This window comes from Cervus canadensis, chromosome 10 (assembly GCF_019320065.1).
Source record: "Cervus canadensis isolate Bull #8, Minnesota chromosome 10, ASM1932006v1, whole genome shotgun sequence".
Taxonomy (NCBI): domain Eukaryota; kingdom Metazoa; phylum Chordata; class Mammalia; order Artiodactyla; family Cervidae; genus Cervus; species Cervus canadensis.
Genome location: NC_057395.1, coordinates 68702497 through 68715698, shown reverse-complemented (window position 1 = coordinate 68715698; position 13202 = coordinate 68702497). Strand labels below are relative to the sequence as shown.

Genomic DNA, 13202 nt, shown 5'->3' with positions numbered 1-13202 from the left:
CAGTTTTCTGTAAAGGACCAGACAGTAAATATCTTAGGCCTGGGGGCCAGAAGAGTCTTCCATCACATCTCCTCCTTTGCCTCTTTCTTCTCCTCCTCCTCCCCTCTCCCTTCCTCCTCCTCCAATGTAAACCCCATTCTTAACTCAAGGGCCACACAAAAACCATCGACAGGCTATGGATTGCTAAACCTTCTTCTGATCTGGCCCTGTGCTCACTCTTGGCGGCAGTCATGAATCCTGGGCTGATTCTCACCTATCGGTCAGGTCTTAAGATACTCGTCAGAAGCACTGTATGTTAGGTGGGGAAAAATGGGTGAACTACGTGAAGGAGATTAAGCGGCATCAACTTCCATTTATAAAATAATAAGTCATGGAGGTGTGAATAGGGGGAACCTACCACATGGGGAACATAGTTAGGAATATTGGAATAACTTTGTGTGGTGACAGATACACCCACGGTGGGGATCATTTCATAACATATGGAGATATCAAATCACTATGTTGTACACCTGAAACTAATATAATACTATTATGTTAAGTCCACTTTACTTCATTAAAAAAATAAATAAATAAATTTTTGTGTTAAAAACGGAATCTAGTTGAAGACTAGCACTAGCTCTTTGCCCTTCCCCAAACTCCCACATGCCTTGTGTGTGAGGAGCCTTTGAAGTTCATTTCCTGAGACCAAGCAAGCCTTTGGAGAGGAATCCATTAGAGCCAGCTTGACATATACTCTGACTTGGATAAGCTCCGTGCCTGTGATATCACTTCAGCTTCTGAGCTTCAGATTGCTATTTTAATTTTAAATTCCTGGAGTTTTGCACCATCAGGTCTCCCGTCTGGAGCAGTCGTGTTTTAGGAAAATAGTGTCGATTGCTGTAAAGTACATGCAGCATAATGAACATGAGCGTGACACTTTCCCACAGCAAAAATCCAACGACGCAGGCACATGTTTTATGAAATGACAGTATTAGATTGCATGCGACGACGATAAAGCAAATATTTAAGTTCACAATTAAAATAGTGCATGTAAAATGTAGTTGCCAGGGGGAGCATGCCAGTTCATCATTCTTCAATCTCATTCTCTCTACAGGCAGAATCATTCCACAGAATTCCAGGGGGAAAACAATGCTTATTTTAAATAAACTGCTTTCTGGCTCTTTGAAGACTGTGCATAAGTTAAGCTTTATTCATCAGGGACCGTCTTGATCTTTGAGATGTTCTTGGTCAGGAGATGTTGCCTGTGCATCTTTACTCCTTCTGTACGGGGACTGGGTGTCTGAGCTGCAGTTTTGCTGATGACTCAACTTCATTTGTCCCTAGGAGAGTTCCAGTGACGGAGGTGATGGCCTTTTTGCTGAAAAGAAGGATGACACCCGGGCAGGTGAGACTGTGTCTTTCTGAAGGCAAAGAGAAATAATATCTCCATTTGTAGTTATCCTGGAGTTCATGCGTAATTTTTTTTAAAATGCTGTTTTTTTTAAGGAGGTTGTTTTTAAAAGCCACTAAAGTTGACCTTCACCAAACTCTGCTGGAGTCGCACATGGAGCTTTAATGTGACTCCGGCCAGCTTCCTCTGCCTGGCAGTGAAATGAAAGTCAGGATGGATTTTGAGGATGAAAAGAAATCATGATTTCATTGATTTTCTTTTTTTTTTTTTTCTCTTTCGAGAAAAGTTAGAAGTATTTGGTTTGTCTTTTTGATTATTTTTCTGAATCCAGACTTAATGCAGGCTTTGGTCCTTAGAAAGCCCAGCCACGCAAAAACCCATAGTTCTAGATAGAGAAGGCCTCCCATACCTTAGAGCAAGACCCTCGAGTCCATTCTGCCCCCACAGACAGGCACACTGTATCTGAGAGAGAACAGAGCCCACCACACCCAGAGCTGTTTCTGAAGTACCATTGCAGCCTTTCCAGCTGTGCCTTGCTCCCAAGCTGTTAGGTATCAGCTACTTCCATTAAGTTAGAGAGTCCACTTTAGTTTTCTTTAAACGAAGGGAAACAACAGCCACCACCAAAAAACCCACTCTCCATAGTCTTAATTCTGTCTATAAATACTAATATCCTCACTGATGTTTGAAGCCCAGGATGGCTCCGACCCAGACAAATCGCCCTGGCCGGTTTCATCCGCACTCACTGCTCGTCTCCGACGCTTGGTCACCATTTACCAGCGCTGTAACCGCAAGGAGCTCTGCCGGCCTGAAGTCCTGGGACTAGGAAACCAGGGCTACTGGGTCCAGGAAGAGATGTTCCGGAGGTCCTCAGAGATGGAGCTCATCAACAAGGAAGCCCAAAAGAGGTAAAAGAGGGCATGCTGAGCTGCCCCCTGGGTCAAGGTGACCAGGGAAACACTGATAGCTGGAGGGCAGGTGTGTCTGATGTTCTCGTGTGGAGTCAAGCCGTCTCTAGAGGCCGTTAAATCCAACCTCAGTGGTGGTGTCATGCTGGCCCAGGAGTCCAGTGAGATCTAGGACACCCTCTCCTCACAATTCCCAGACTTGTGTGAACAGGACTGCAGTCTCTGGGGATGTGATTTAAACATATGCATCAGGTCATATTCTTTTAGCAGCAAAATGAATAGCACGCATTGAAGTGGCCTTGTTGTAGCCAACAGTCCTTATCAAGCCTTTGAGAGCAATGACTACCATAAAATGCCAGCCCTGAAGGACGGAAGGAGGTACTTGCCCATCTAAGAATTAAGCTAAAAATGGCAGCCGAAGGTCAGCACAGACTGGGGATGAGGCCACGAGAACGGGTCAGTGAAGCTCACGTTCTTTGAGTCAGTTCAGTCCAGTTGCTCAGTTGTGTCTGCCTCTTTGCAACCCCATGGACTGCAGCACAGCAGGCTTCCCTGTCCATCACGTACTCCCGGAGCTTGCTCAAACTCATGTCCATCAAGTCTGTGATGCCATCCGACCGTCTCATCCTCTGTTGTCCCTTTCTTCTCCTGCCTTCAATCTTTCCCAACATCAGAGTCTTTTCTAACGAATTGGCTCTTCGCATCATGTGAACAACATGTTGGAGTTTCAGCTTCAGCATAAGTCCTTCCAATGAATATTCAGGACTGATTTCCTTTAGGATTGAGTTTCTATATAGCCATCCTTTTATTGTAATGTCCAGTGAATTGAAATACCACATAGTGAGTTTAATTACTTCTCTATATTCCTGGCTTTATGAAATTTGGTAATTCAAGGAGAAAAGTTCTCTCACTTGGCTCCAAAGAGGGAACCAGAGCCCCCTCCCCCCTTATTCTCACTCCTCCACTGACCCCTCACCCCACTCCTAGCTGAGTCCCTCCGGAGGTAGCAAGTACCATGTACAAGAGCTCCTGGTAAAGACTGTTGTGGGAAATAATAATCCATTTCCCTTAAGTCATTATTTTAGTCCTGCAGGGTATAAAATCTAGAGAGCCTTTGTGTCCTAGGAAAGATCACCCATCTACTTACATTAAGACCAGGAAGAAAGCCCGTGTGAGATGAAAGTCAGGGAGGTGTGTGACCAGGGGAGACCCCCGCCTCTCTCCACACCAGCTTCTCCATCTGTAAAATGAAGGAAGTGAATTTAATGGTCCAAAAGATCCCTCCAGGATTCTATGATTCTAATAGAATCCTTGTATAATCCTCCAGGATTCTATGATTCTCTGTTGTCATGGGCAGAATATTTAAGGCTACAGAGTATTTTTATATTAAAATCTTTATCTCCCACAAGAGGAAATGAACTGGGTAATTTCTGAAACTGGTAAGTCAAAAGATAACAAGCATGCACACATGATTTGCAGGTGGTGGTAGGCTGATGGGCTGTTATTGTTACAAGTGACTCCTCCCAACTTAAATAAAAATAAACAATAAAATAGATACGCTCTGCCTGTTCTGTGAACCTCACAGACTCTCCAACTAGGCACTCAGCAAGTAGTTGTTTTAAGCTTTTTTCAACAAAAAAAAAAGCCACAAGGGAAAACCGCTCCCTCTCCTTTCTGATTCTGTCTCTAGGTGGACGAGGAGGGAGCAAGCCGACTTCTACAGAACAGTGTCTTCCTTTGGTGTCGTTTACGATCAAGAGAAGAAAACCTTTGACTGGACGCAGTTTCGCGTCATTTCCCGTCTGGACAAGAAGTCGGACGAGAGCCTGGAGCACTATTTCTATAGCTTCGTGTCCATGTGCCGCAGCGTCTGTCGTCTGCCGGCCTGGAAGGACGGTGGTGAGGATGCTCTGTTGCTCTCTCCCCAGGGGGACAGAGAGGGTAAAAGCTTATTTTCAAGGTACAGAGTTGCTTTAGTTTTAGCTATAGACAGACTGCATGGAGAATTCAGATAAAAACAAGTGGGTTTTCCCAAACTCACACACTTCTAATTGAGCCCACCCTCAAAAAATAAAATCTGTCTCCCAAAATGATGTAACTCCACCAAAAATTGAAATTCAGATTAAAATGCCACAGAACTGTTTTCTTTTTTCAGCCTTATAGAGATTTATCCTGCTGTGAGCTCTGCACTTCACTTAGACTAAATCTTAAATGTTTTCTCGTGTGTTGACTTGTAGCCACGGAAAATATGGGCCTGTCATTTAAACTTCCTGTGCTCCAGTAGAGGCCCCGTCTGAGAAATTTCTTCCTAGTGGGAATTTGCGCCAACTTTCCCCCTGGCCTCTCTTCAGTCTCATTGTAATGGATTCACTCACTCTGGACCATAGTACTACATTCTAGAAAAAGCGGAAACAAACGTCGAGCCTACTCAGCGTGGGTTCTGGGCTGACAGACGGCAGCATGTTTCGACACCCCACCTTTTGCCCCGCTGGTGGCACAGTCGGGCAGTTTTCAGTGAAACCAGGGAGCTACATAGACTGGATCTCAGAGTCACGTGACAAGACCTAGACTGGCATTCTGGTTTGGACACCTTGAGCAAGTCGGCTTGTCTAAGCCTCTTTCCTCATCCTCACACAGGGATGCTGGTGTAGCTAGAGGTTTTGTGGGATCTAAACAGCATCCGTAAAGTATCTAGTGAGAAGGCCCTTAGTACAGGCTTACTGATCAGGAAGTAATATTTCCAGAACTGGAGTGTTCATGCTCTCCTTTTACCCTCAGCGGGTCTGTCCAAGTTTCATAAAATCTTTCCCTCCTGTTTTAGCTTTTCATCTTTGAGGGGCCACTAAGGCCCTGCCTTGCTCAGGGCCAGGTGGTCAAACTGTGAGATCAAGGATGCAGGGGCTCAGGTGGGCTTAAGTGACGGGCTCTGTGTTCTCCCTCGCAGGCCCCCTGGATCCCAGCATCTACGTGGAGCCCATCACGGAAGAGCGGGCCGCGAGAACGCTGTACCGCATCGAGCTGCTGCGGAAGGTCCGGGAGCAGGTGCTCACATGTCCTCAGCTGCATGAGCGCCTGCAACTCTGCAGGCCCAGCCTCTACCTGCCCGTCTGGTGGGAGTGCGGGAAGCACGACCGCGACCTGCTGATCGGCACCGCCAAGCACGGCCTGAACCGCACCGACTACTACGTCATGACCGACCCCCAGCTGTCCTTCCTGGACGCCTACAGGAACTACGCCCAGCACAAAAGACCTGACCCCCAGGCCCCAGAGAGTCTCTGTTGCCTCTACCAGACCAACTCCAAACTGTATGAGTCTCTGGCCTATACGCACATGAGCCGGACTTCCGAGTCCCTTGAAAACGAACCTGAGAACCTCGTGAAAATCGAAGGTAGAGACGATCACCTTGGTCCACCCAGGGGCAGCTTATCTGACATGACCTGTGAAAGCTTCATCTCTAAAACTCAGGATGTCCTTTCCCTCACCCATGACGAGAGTCTGCTGCCTGGGTCCTTGGAGAGCATGATGTACGGAAAGAAGGCGCTAAGCCAGGAGACAGGCCCTTTTCAGGGCAGCCCAGGTGCCAGTACTGAGTCCAGGCAAGTCACCGCGGCCATCTCCGCAGGCAGAGACGGGGACTGCCAGCCCCGGGGCCACGAGGCAAAAATAGCCTCAGATTCCTCTTTTATGGAAACTTTAGAAGCAGGAGTAGCTCAGATGAACATTAAAAACGAGAAACACCTGTTGATGTCTCTTTCAAAGGAAGGGGAACTCAGCTGCAGCGAGGCCGGGCCAAGACCTGAAAGCATTGGGCGGCTGGGCTCCAACTGCTTCGCCTCCCCTTCTTTGGACCCAGGGAATGAGAGCGGGTTCGTCGACATGTGCAACCTGAGTGTCTGCGACTCCAGAAGAAACATGTCATCTGACCAGCAGCTAATCGACTTACTAGAAAGCAAAAGCTTAGAAAGCAAATTGGTTTTGGGTCCGAACCACAGCGACGAGGAGGACGACGAGGACGAAAACGAGGAGGAAAGCCTTGAGCTGGCCGCAGGCAGGCGGGAAAGGCTGACAGCGTCGCCTCTCAGCGAGCCCACCACCCGCATGGCAGGGGAGCAGAGCCTGGCCGGCTTCCTCACAGAGGAAGCCAAGAAAGGGAGCACGGAGGCCAGAAGCCAGCCTCTTGGACCTCAGGGCCCTTTCCTTCCTGCAGCCTGTCAGTGTCACTGCAAACACGTGAAGAGGTGGGCGCATGGCCTCGAGAAGGACGAGTTTGAAGTGGAGAAACCCCAGGCTTACCCCCCAGACCCCTTCATAAGCAAAGCCAATAATGTCACAATGAGGGGTGAGCCCACTGCTGTCCCACCTGAGCTGTTCCAAGTGAAGCAGGAACTTCTGAAGGAACCCTGGAAAGAGAGCACAGAAGGGAACCAAGGTCTCCCTCCGTATCCTGAAGGGAGTGAGGTCAAGCCGGAAGACATGGATTATGAGAGTAAAGAGGAGTTCGATAAAGACGGGAACTGCCAGAGTCAAGGTATCGTGTGTGGGACCTTGTGTCTTGGATGAACCAGTTCTCCCAGGCTGGGGAGGACGAGTGCGTGGGGGCTGGTGAGAGTTCTCCTGCTTCTGAAACTGATCTCTTACACCCACCGTATGTTTAGACACGAAGGCTACAGGGCTTATTCTGAAAATGAGGCAGAGTAGCTTACATCTGATCATTCCAGAAAGCTAAGGATGACTGTAGCACCTTGGCTGCATCAGCTGCGTGGTCTGGGCAGGGGCTGTGTGCCGGTATATGTGAGATGCCGTATCGGACGTCGAGGGGAAAGAATTTGTTCTTCTACCAGGTAGGGTGCTGAAACTGGGTGAAGTAGAACAGCCCGGGAACGCCAGGAACCTACAGTTTAACAGAGATGCGGGTCATTTTTCAGGAACTCCACAAAAATAACTGTGATCTTTAGTAAGGTTGGGCTTCCCCGGTAGCTCAGCTGGTAAAGAATCTGCCTGCAATGCAGGAGACCCCGGTTCGATTCCTGGGTCGGGAAGATCCCCTGGAGAAGGGATAGGCTACCCACTCCAGTATTCTTGGGCTTCCCTGGTGGCTCAGCTCGGTAAAGAATCCACCTGCAATGCAGGAGACCTAGGTTCAATCCCTGAGTTGGGAAGATCCCCTGGAGAAGGGAAAGGCTACCCACTCCAGTATTCTGGCCTGGAGAATTCCGTGAACCGTATAGTCCATGGGATTGCAGAGTCTGACACTACTGAGCAACTTTCACTTAACTTTTTAGTAAGGTTGGGCTTCCCTGTTGGCTCAGACAGTAAAGAATCAGCCCTCAGTGCAGGAGACCTGGGTTCAATCCTTAGGTCAGGAAGATCCTCTGGAGAAGGGAATGGTAACCTACTCCAGTATTCTTGCCTGGAAATTCCATGGACAGAGGAGCCTGGCAGGCTACAGCCCATTGGGTCCCAAGAGTCAGACACAACTGAGTAACTAACACTTAGTAAGGTTGACAAAGATCGTCCCATTTATTTACTTAATTGTCAAAACCCTGTGTTGTAATGTCAGTGCATTGTATTGAGATTCCTTTGAGTAACTCAACAGAAATAAGAAAAACCAAATTAGGGAACTTCCTTGGTGGTTCAGTGGCCAACACTCCATGCTCTAGATGCATGGGGCTCTGGTTCGATCCCTGGTGAGGGAACTAGATCCCACATGCTGCAACTAAAGATCTCGAGTATCACAGCTAAGACCCAATGCAGCCAAATAAATAAATAGTTTTTTAAGTAAAAAAAAAAAAAAAGAATAACCAAATTCCATGGAACTCAACAAAAAGGCAAAGAGGTTTGATCTTTTGAAATAGGGAAATCTTAGGTAAGGAAAGGATTTGAAAATGTTAAGAACCTAGGTGACCTGAGATCTGCATATGCTTTACGTGGATATGAATATAGTGATTAGAGATCCTGATCAACAACAAATGGTTTTTAACTTTTTCACTGTCGTTTTTATGTCTTCAAACCCAAGAGGGCGTATTAGGGTGAACAAAAGATAGTTCTTATTTATCCTTGTCAGAAAAAAAACAAAAAAACAAAGAGTACCCTGTTGGTGGCTGGCCTGGTGCCAGGGCCCATGTGTTTTATTACACAGGGATTCAGGTGGGCCAGCCCCTCCCACATGGAACAGTGACTTCTTCCAAAGCTAAGGTTCCGCAGGCCACACAGCCAGAGGCGAGCAGTGGACGAGCAAAGCTTCATCTGTATTTTACAAGCGTCCCCACCCCCACCCCCATCGCTTGCATTAACATCCTCCACCCATCCCAACCACCAGGTCACTAGAGAAATTGTCCTCCACGAAACTGGTCCCTGGCACCAAAAATATTGGGTACCGCTGCTCTAAAGTGGGAAAGAGAGAGCAGACCCTGCTCTGCTCCCCGGGCTGTCCGACTTCCTTTTTATTTCTGAGCTCCCACTTGTGGCTTCTGCCTTGTGATTGCTGACTCTCTTGGGAAGGGTTCTGAACCCAAGTTAAAGTGTGAGCCCACTAGCCGGGCTGAGGCCAGAGATGCTGGACCGCAAGGAGCGGCATCACCCCTGTGGCCTCAGCCGCCCCAGGAGGAGCCAGCCCTGACCTGCCCACCCTCCTCTCCCCAGGCCACAAAGGGTCCCTGCCACACGCGGGGCTATATGTACACCTTGCTCTTTGAACTCTGTCATGGGGGAAATCACCAACTACTCAGTCCTGGGAACACATGCAGTCCAGCAACGATGGGTTAGAGGAGGTGCTCGGTCCTCTGCTGGCCGTGGGGCCGGGCTGTGCTGGGCTAGGAGGCAGCAGTGAACTTGATAAGCTCTGATGAGCATCCCGCATGCTCAGCGGTGGGGAGTCCCTTGCGCCAGTGCTTTGAAGGAGCTTTGGCAGACCCCAGAAGGGTTCCTCCATACCCGGGGTGTGGGCTCGGTGGGGGCCAAGAGGGCCCTCCCTGTCTTTCAGCCTGGGACTCTGTGCCCAAAGGAGCAGTCTCTGGCCTAGCTGGGGGACCAGCCTCTTCTTTCCTGACTCCTCCTCACGCAGCATTGTGTTCTTTTCTCAAAATTTAAATTCACCTTCTCTGCTGAAAACATGGCAGGGATGTGCCCCCATTGGACCTAGAATAATTTGGATTTTCTGTCCCAGCCCAAAAAGCTCAGCATGATGGTGATGGCTGCCCCACCTCCACCACCACCCCCCTATCTTTGTATATACTTGGCCCCCCCCCTTGTTCCTCAGCAAGTCGTCCGCACCCTTCCCCCGCCGCTGCCTCTTCCTGGGTGGTCTCTCGTCTGAGAGGCCCCCTCTCCCAGCCTTCCCTTCTGCCAGCAGGTTTTTTCCTCCTCCTTCCCTATCGAGGCACCTTGTTTCTTTCCCTTTATGGTCCTCACCATGGTTTATAACTGAAACTGCTCGTTTATTATTAGTGTTTTTCCCTGCTGCCTGCCCCTCGTGGAGCTGTTAAGAGCCTAGAAAGCCAGAGCCGCCACACTGTGCTGTTTATCCTCGAATCCCCTGGCCTGGTGAGGTGCTGCTCCCGGGGAGGGGTCCCTGCGGCCCCCTGGGGGACTTGGTGCACAGTCAGCAGTGAGACCTCCACACTGCGGAGGGTGGACGCCCCGTCATCTCGCTGCGGAAGAGGCCCACAGCTTTTCCTACACTCAGTTTGTCTCCTGTCAGCACTGTGAAGCGGATGATGGCTGAAGATCCATTTCACAGCTGATAATAAATGTTTATCACTGAAGACCGAAAGAATGAGTCACATTTCCATTTCTTCCTGTCAGTGATGTTGAATGTCCTAGGTGTCTTTGCATCATTTTTTAGCATAAATCAGGTCTGTTTACCTTTGTTGTAAGTTTCAGGACTTTTCCTCCTTCCTCATTAATCTCAGCCTCTTGCCATGTTCTATTTCCCACACCGTCCCTGCCACTGTATCGAAGCACAGTGTTCACTTCCCTCTCACCCGCACCAAGTGGGGAAGCCTTTGCCGTCATCCAGTGTTGTTTGGTTACCGATGCAGACTCTTATCAGATGACCTGCTTGGGTAGCCTTGGAGCAGGATGTGGCTTTATGGCTTAACTGATAGAGTGCTTCTGGAAATAGAAGACATGGTAATTAATCAGTTTAAAATAAATAAGCATACAGTAGGCCAGTGTTTTAAGAATAAGAGGGACTTCCCTGGCAGTCCAGTGGTTAAGACTCCACCCTTCCAATTCAGGGGGTGGGGGGCGTGGGTCCAATCCCTGGTTGGGAAACTTAGGTCCCCCATCCAGTGCGGCCAAAAAAAAAAAAACCACTCAGATGTCTTGATCTTTCAGATCACTCCAGTCTTCCAACTACCTGTCTCATTTTTCTTTAAAAAAAAAAAACCTCTCTTCCCAGATTATCCAGGGAAGTACTCTGAGGAGGAGAGCAAGAGCTCGACCTCGGGCATCGCGGGAGACCTTGGGGACGACCTGCAAGAGGCGCGGGCTCCCACCATTGCTCAGCTGCTCCAGGAGAAAACGCTCTATTCATTCTCCGAGTGGCCAAAGGTACCTCCCAGAGCTTGCATGCCCCACTCAGAGCATCCTCAGCTTTTGAATCCTTTATATTAAACCTTTTAGAATCTTTCTGAGTCATCAACTCAGACAAATGTTTAATATCTTTAAAAGATATTCATTACATGACTTTAAAGGTATCAGGACCACAATTAGACTGTAAGACCAAAGTGTTCAGCGCATCTTCATTATTTACAGTACTGCAGCTTTTCATCTTCACTGTCCAGACTGCGCCATTTCTTTTAAGATTCAAAAAGTGAGTCCCTTTGTGTGCACCGCCTTCTAATCAACTCCTTCTGGTCAGAAAACGTGCCGCTTGATTTCAAGGGACTTTGTAAACTTGGTTAACTTAGTACTTCCTCCTCAGAGTTTGTGTGCTTTCTTATAGGATCGCGTGATAATCAACCGCCTAGATAACATCTGTCACGTGGTGTTAAAGGGGAAGTGGCCCTCCAGCCAGCAGTACGAGCCGGTGGGCACACTGCCCACCCCGTTGTTAACCGGCAGCGCTGGTCCCCGAAGCGGCCTCTCGGAGCCAGAGGCATCGGAGCATGGCTTCAGCAATGGTGCAGCATTGGTGGCCCAGATGCAGAAGGTGAGCCCCTGAGAATGCTGTGTCTGACCTTGAAACAAAGGAGGACGACACTTTGCACTTCTTGATCGACTGATTCATTCGAATCTTGGAGCGGGGAAGTACGTGATGAAAGTGGGTTTGCAGCTCAATGGGAGTGGTGTGCTGGTTTGTGGGCGATGGGGGCAGGAAGGGGCATACCTCTGGGGTGGGGAGGCAGATGGGCACTTGAGGACAAGGTAAGTTCTCGACCAGCTTAGTGGCAGGAGTGGATCCAAAGAAATGGAGGGAGTTAACGGACATGGCTTGATGACAGATGACTATATGAGGAAAGGGAGGGGTGAATACATGAGGACTGGGAACGGTAGCAGCCAATAGAAATGAAGGAAGTCAGACACTTCCCTGGTGGTCCAGCGGTTAAGAATCTGCCTTGTAAAGCAGAGGATTCAGGTTTGATCTCTGGCCAGGGCATTAAGATCCCACATACTGCAGAGCAACTAAGCCCACGTTCCATGGCTGGCGAGCCCGTGTGCCACAAAAAAAGATCCTGAGAGCCACAGCTAAGACCCGACACAACCAAATAAATGCATAAATTTTTAAAATATTTTTTAAAAAGAAATGGGGGACGTCAGTAGTGGGATGAGTTTTATTTGAGGTTTGTAAACGCAAGTGAAAACTCAAGGACTCAAGTTTAAGGTAGGTAGTTAGCACACTAGCTCTTAGCTGCACATTGAACTCCACTGGGGTCCTTGAGACGCTCCAGGTTCTGGTTGGATTGGTCCAGGGTGCAGACTTGGTATTGGCTTTTTTTAAATTTTTTAACTGCCCAGTTGATTCTGATGTACAGCTGAGGTAGAGATTCCCTAAACTATGATCTTGGCAATTGCAAGTGTAGTTCGTGGACTGGGAGCTTTCACAGCACCTGGGAACTTGTTAGAAATGCAGAAGCCCAGGCCCACTGAAGTGGAATCTGCATTTTAACAAGCTATCCAGGCGAGTAGATACTGAAGTTTGAGAAGGCTTGAGTTGAAAGAAGTTCCAAGAAGGTGATTACTAGTCCCAAGGAAATTGGGGCGGAGACAGAGCCAGCATTGAGCCACAGAGGTGGCATTCAGACCTCTCTTGCCACGTCTGTGTGTTTGCAGGAGAGCTTCTTGGCTCCGGTTTTCACAAAGGATGAACAGAAGCACAGGCGTCCTTATGAGTTCGAGGTAGAGAGGGATTCGAAGACGCGGAGCCTGGAGCAGTTCCCGGCCCCCCACGGGCACCCCCCCATCGTCCTCAACGGCTGGCATGGAGAGTCAGCCATAGACCTCTCCTGCCCGTCGGAGGGGTCCCCAGGGGCCACATCCCCTTTCCCAGTGGGCGCCAGCACCCCCAAGATGGGGGCTATCGGTTCACTGCAAGGAGCCCTTGGCATGGACTTGTCGGGCATCCTGCAAGCTGGCCTGATCCACCCAGTGACCGGACAGATCGTCAACGGAAGCCTCAGGAGAGATGACGCTGCCTCCAGGAGGCGGAGAGGAAGGCGGAAACATGTTGACGGAGGGGTGGACCTCATCTTCCTGAAGGAGCAGACCCTGCAGGCTGGCATCTTGGTGGGTATATGAGGTGCACATTTGACCTCTGTACACTGAGCAGCAGACCGTTCTTCCTCAGACACAACAGCTTTTGACTTATGGACCTTTTCCCCTGTTTCAGCTGTCCTGCTTGTTCCCTCTTGTCATCAGTTGTCCTCAGTCATTTCTAGAAATACATATTAGTCCATCGAGGG

The 13202-nt window shown here is 49.1% G+C and overlaps 1 protein-coding gene across 4 annotated transcripts in view; it reads left to right on the top strand.

The window, feature by feature from the left end:
- CHD6 (chromodomain helicase DNA binding protein 6) overlaps window positions 1–13202 on the top strand; it is a 194984-nt gene that overhangs the window by 171555 nt on the left and 10227 nt on the right. For all 4 annotated transcript variants that reach the window (XM_043480181.1, XM_043480182.1, XM_043480183.1 and 1 more), the window contains 7 exons: window positions 1324–1384; window positions 2082–2298; window positions 3989–4197; window positions 5243–6826; window positions 10700–10851; window positions 11246–11452; window positions 12574–13026. In XM_043480181.1, coding sequence (XP_043336116.1) covers window positions 1324–1384; window positions 2082–2298; window positions 3989–4197; window positions 5243–6826; window positions 10700–10851; window positions 11246–11452; window positions 12574–13026 — 2883 coding nt within the window. The remainder of the gene's footprint in view (window positions 1–1323; window positions 1385–2081; window positions 2299–3988; window positions 4198–5242; window positions 6827–10699; window positions 10852–11245; window positions 11453–12573; window positions 13027–13202) is intronic.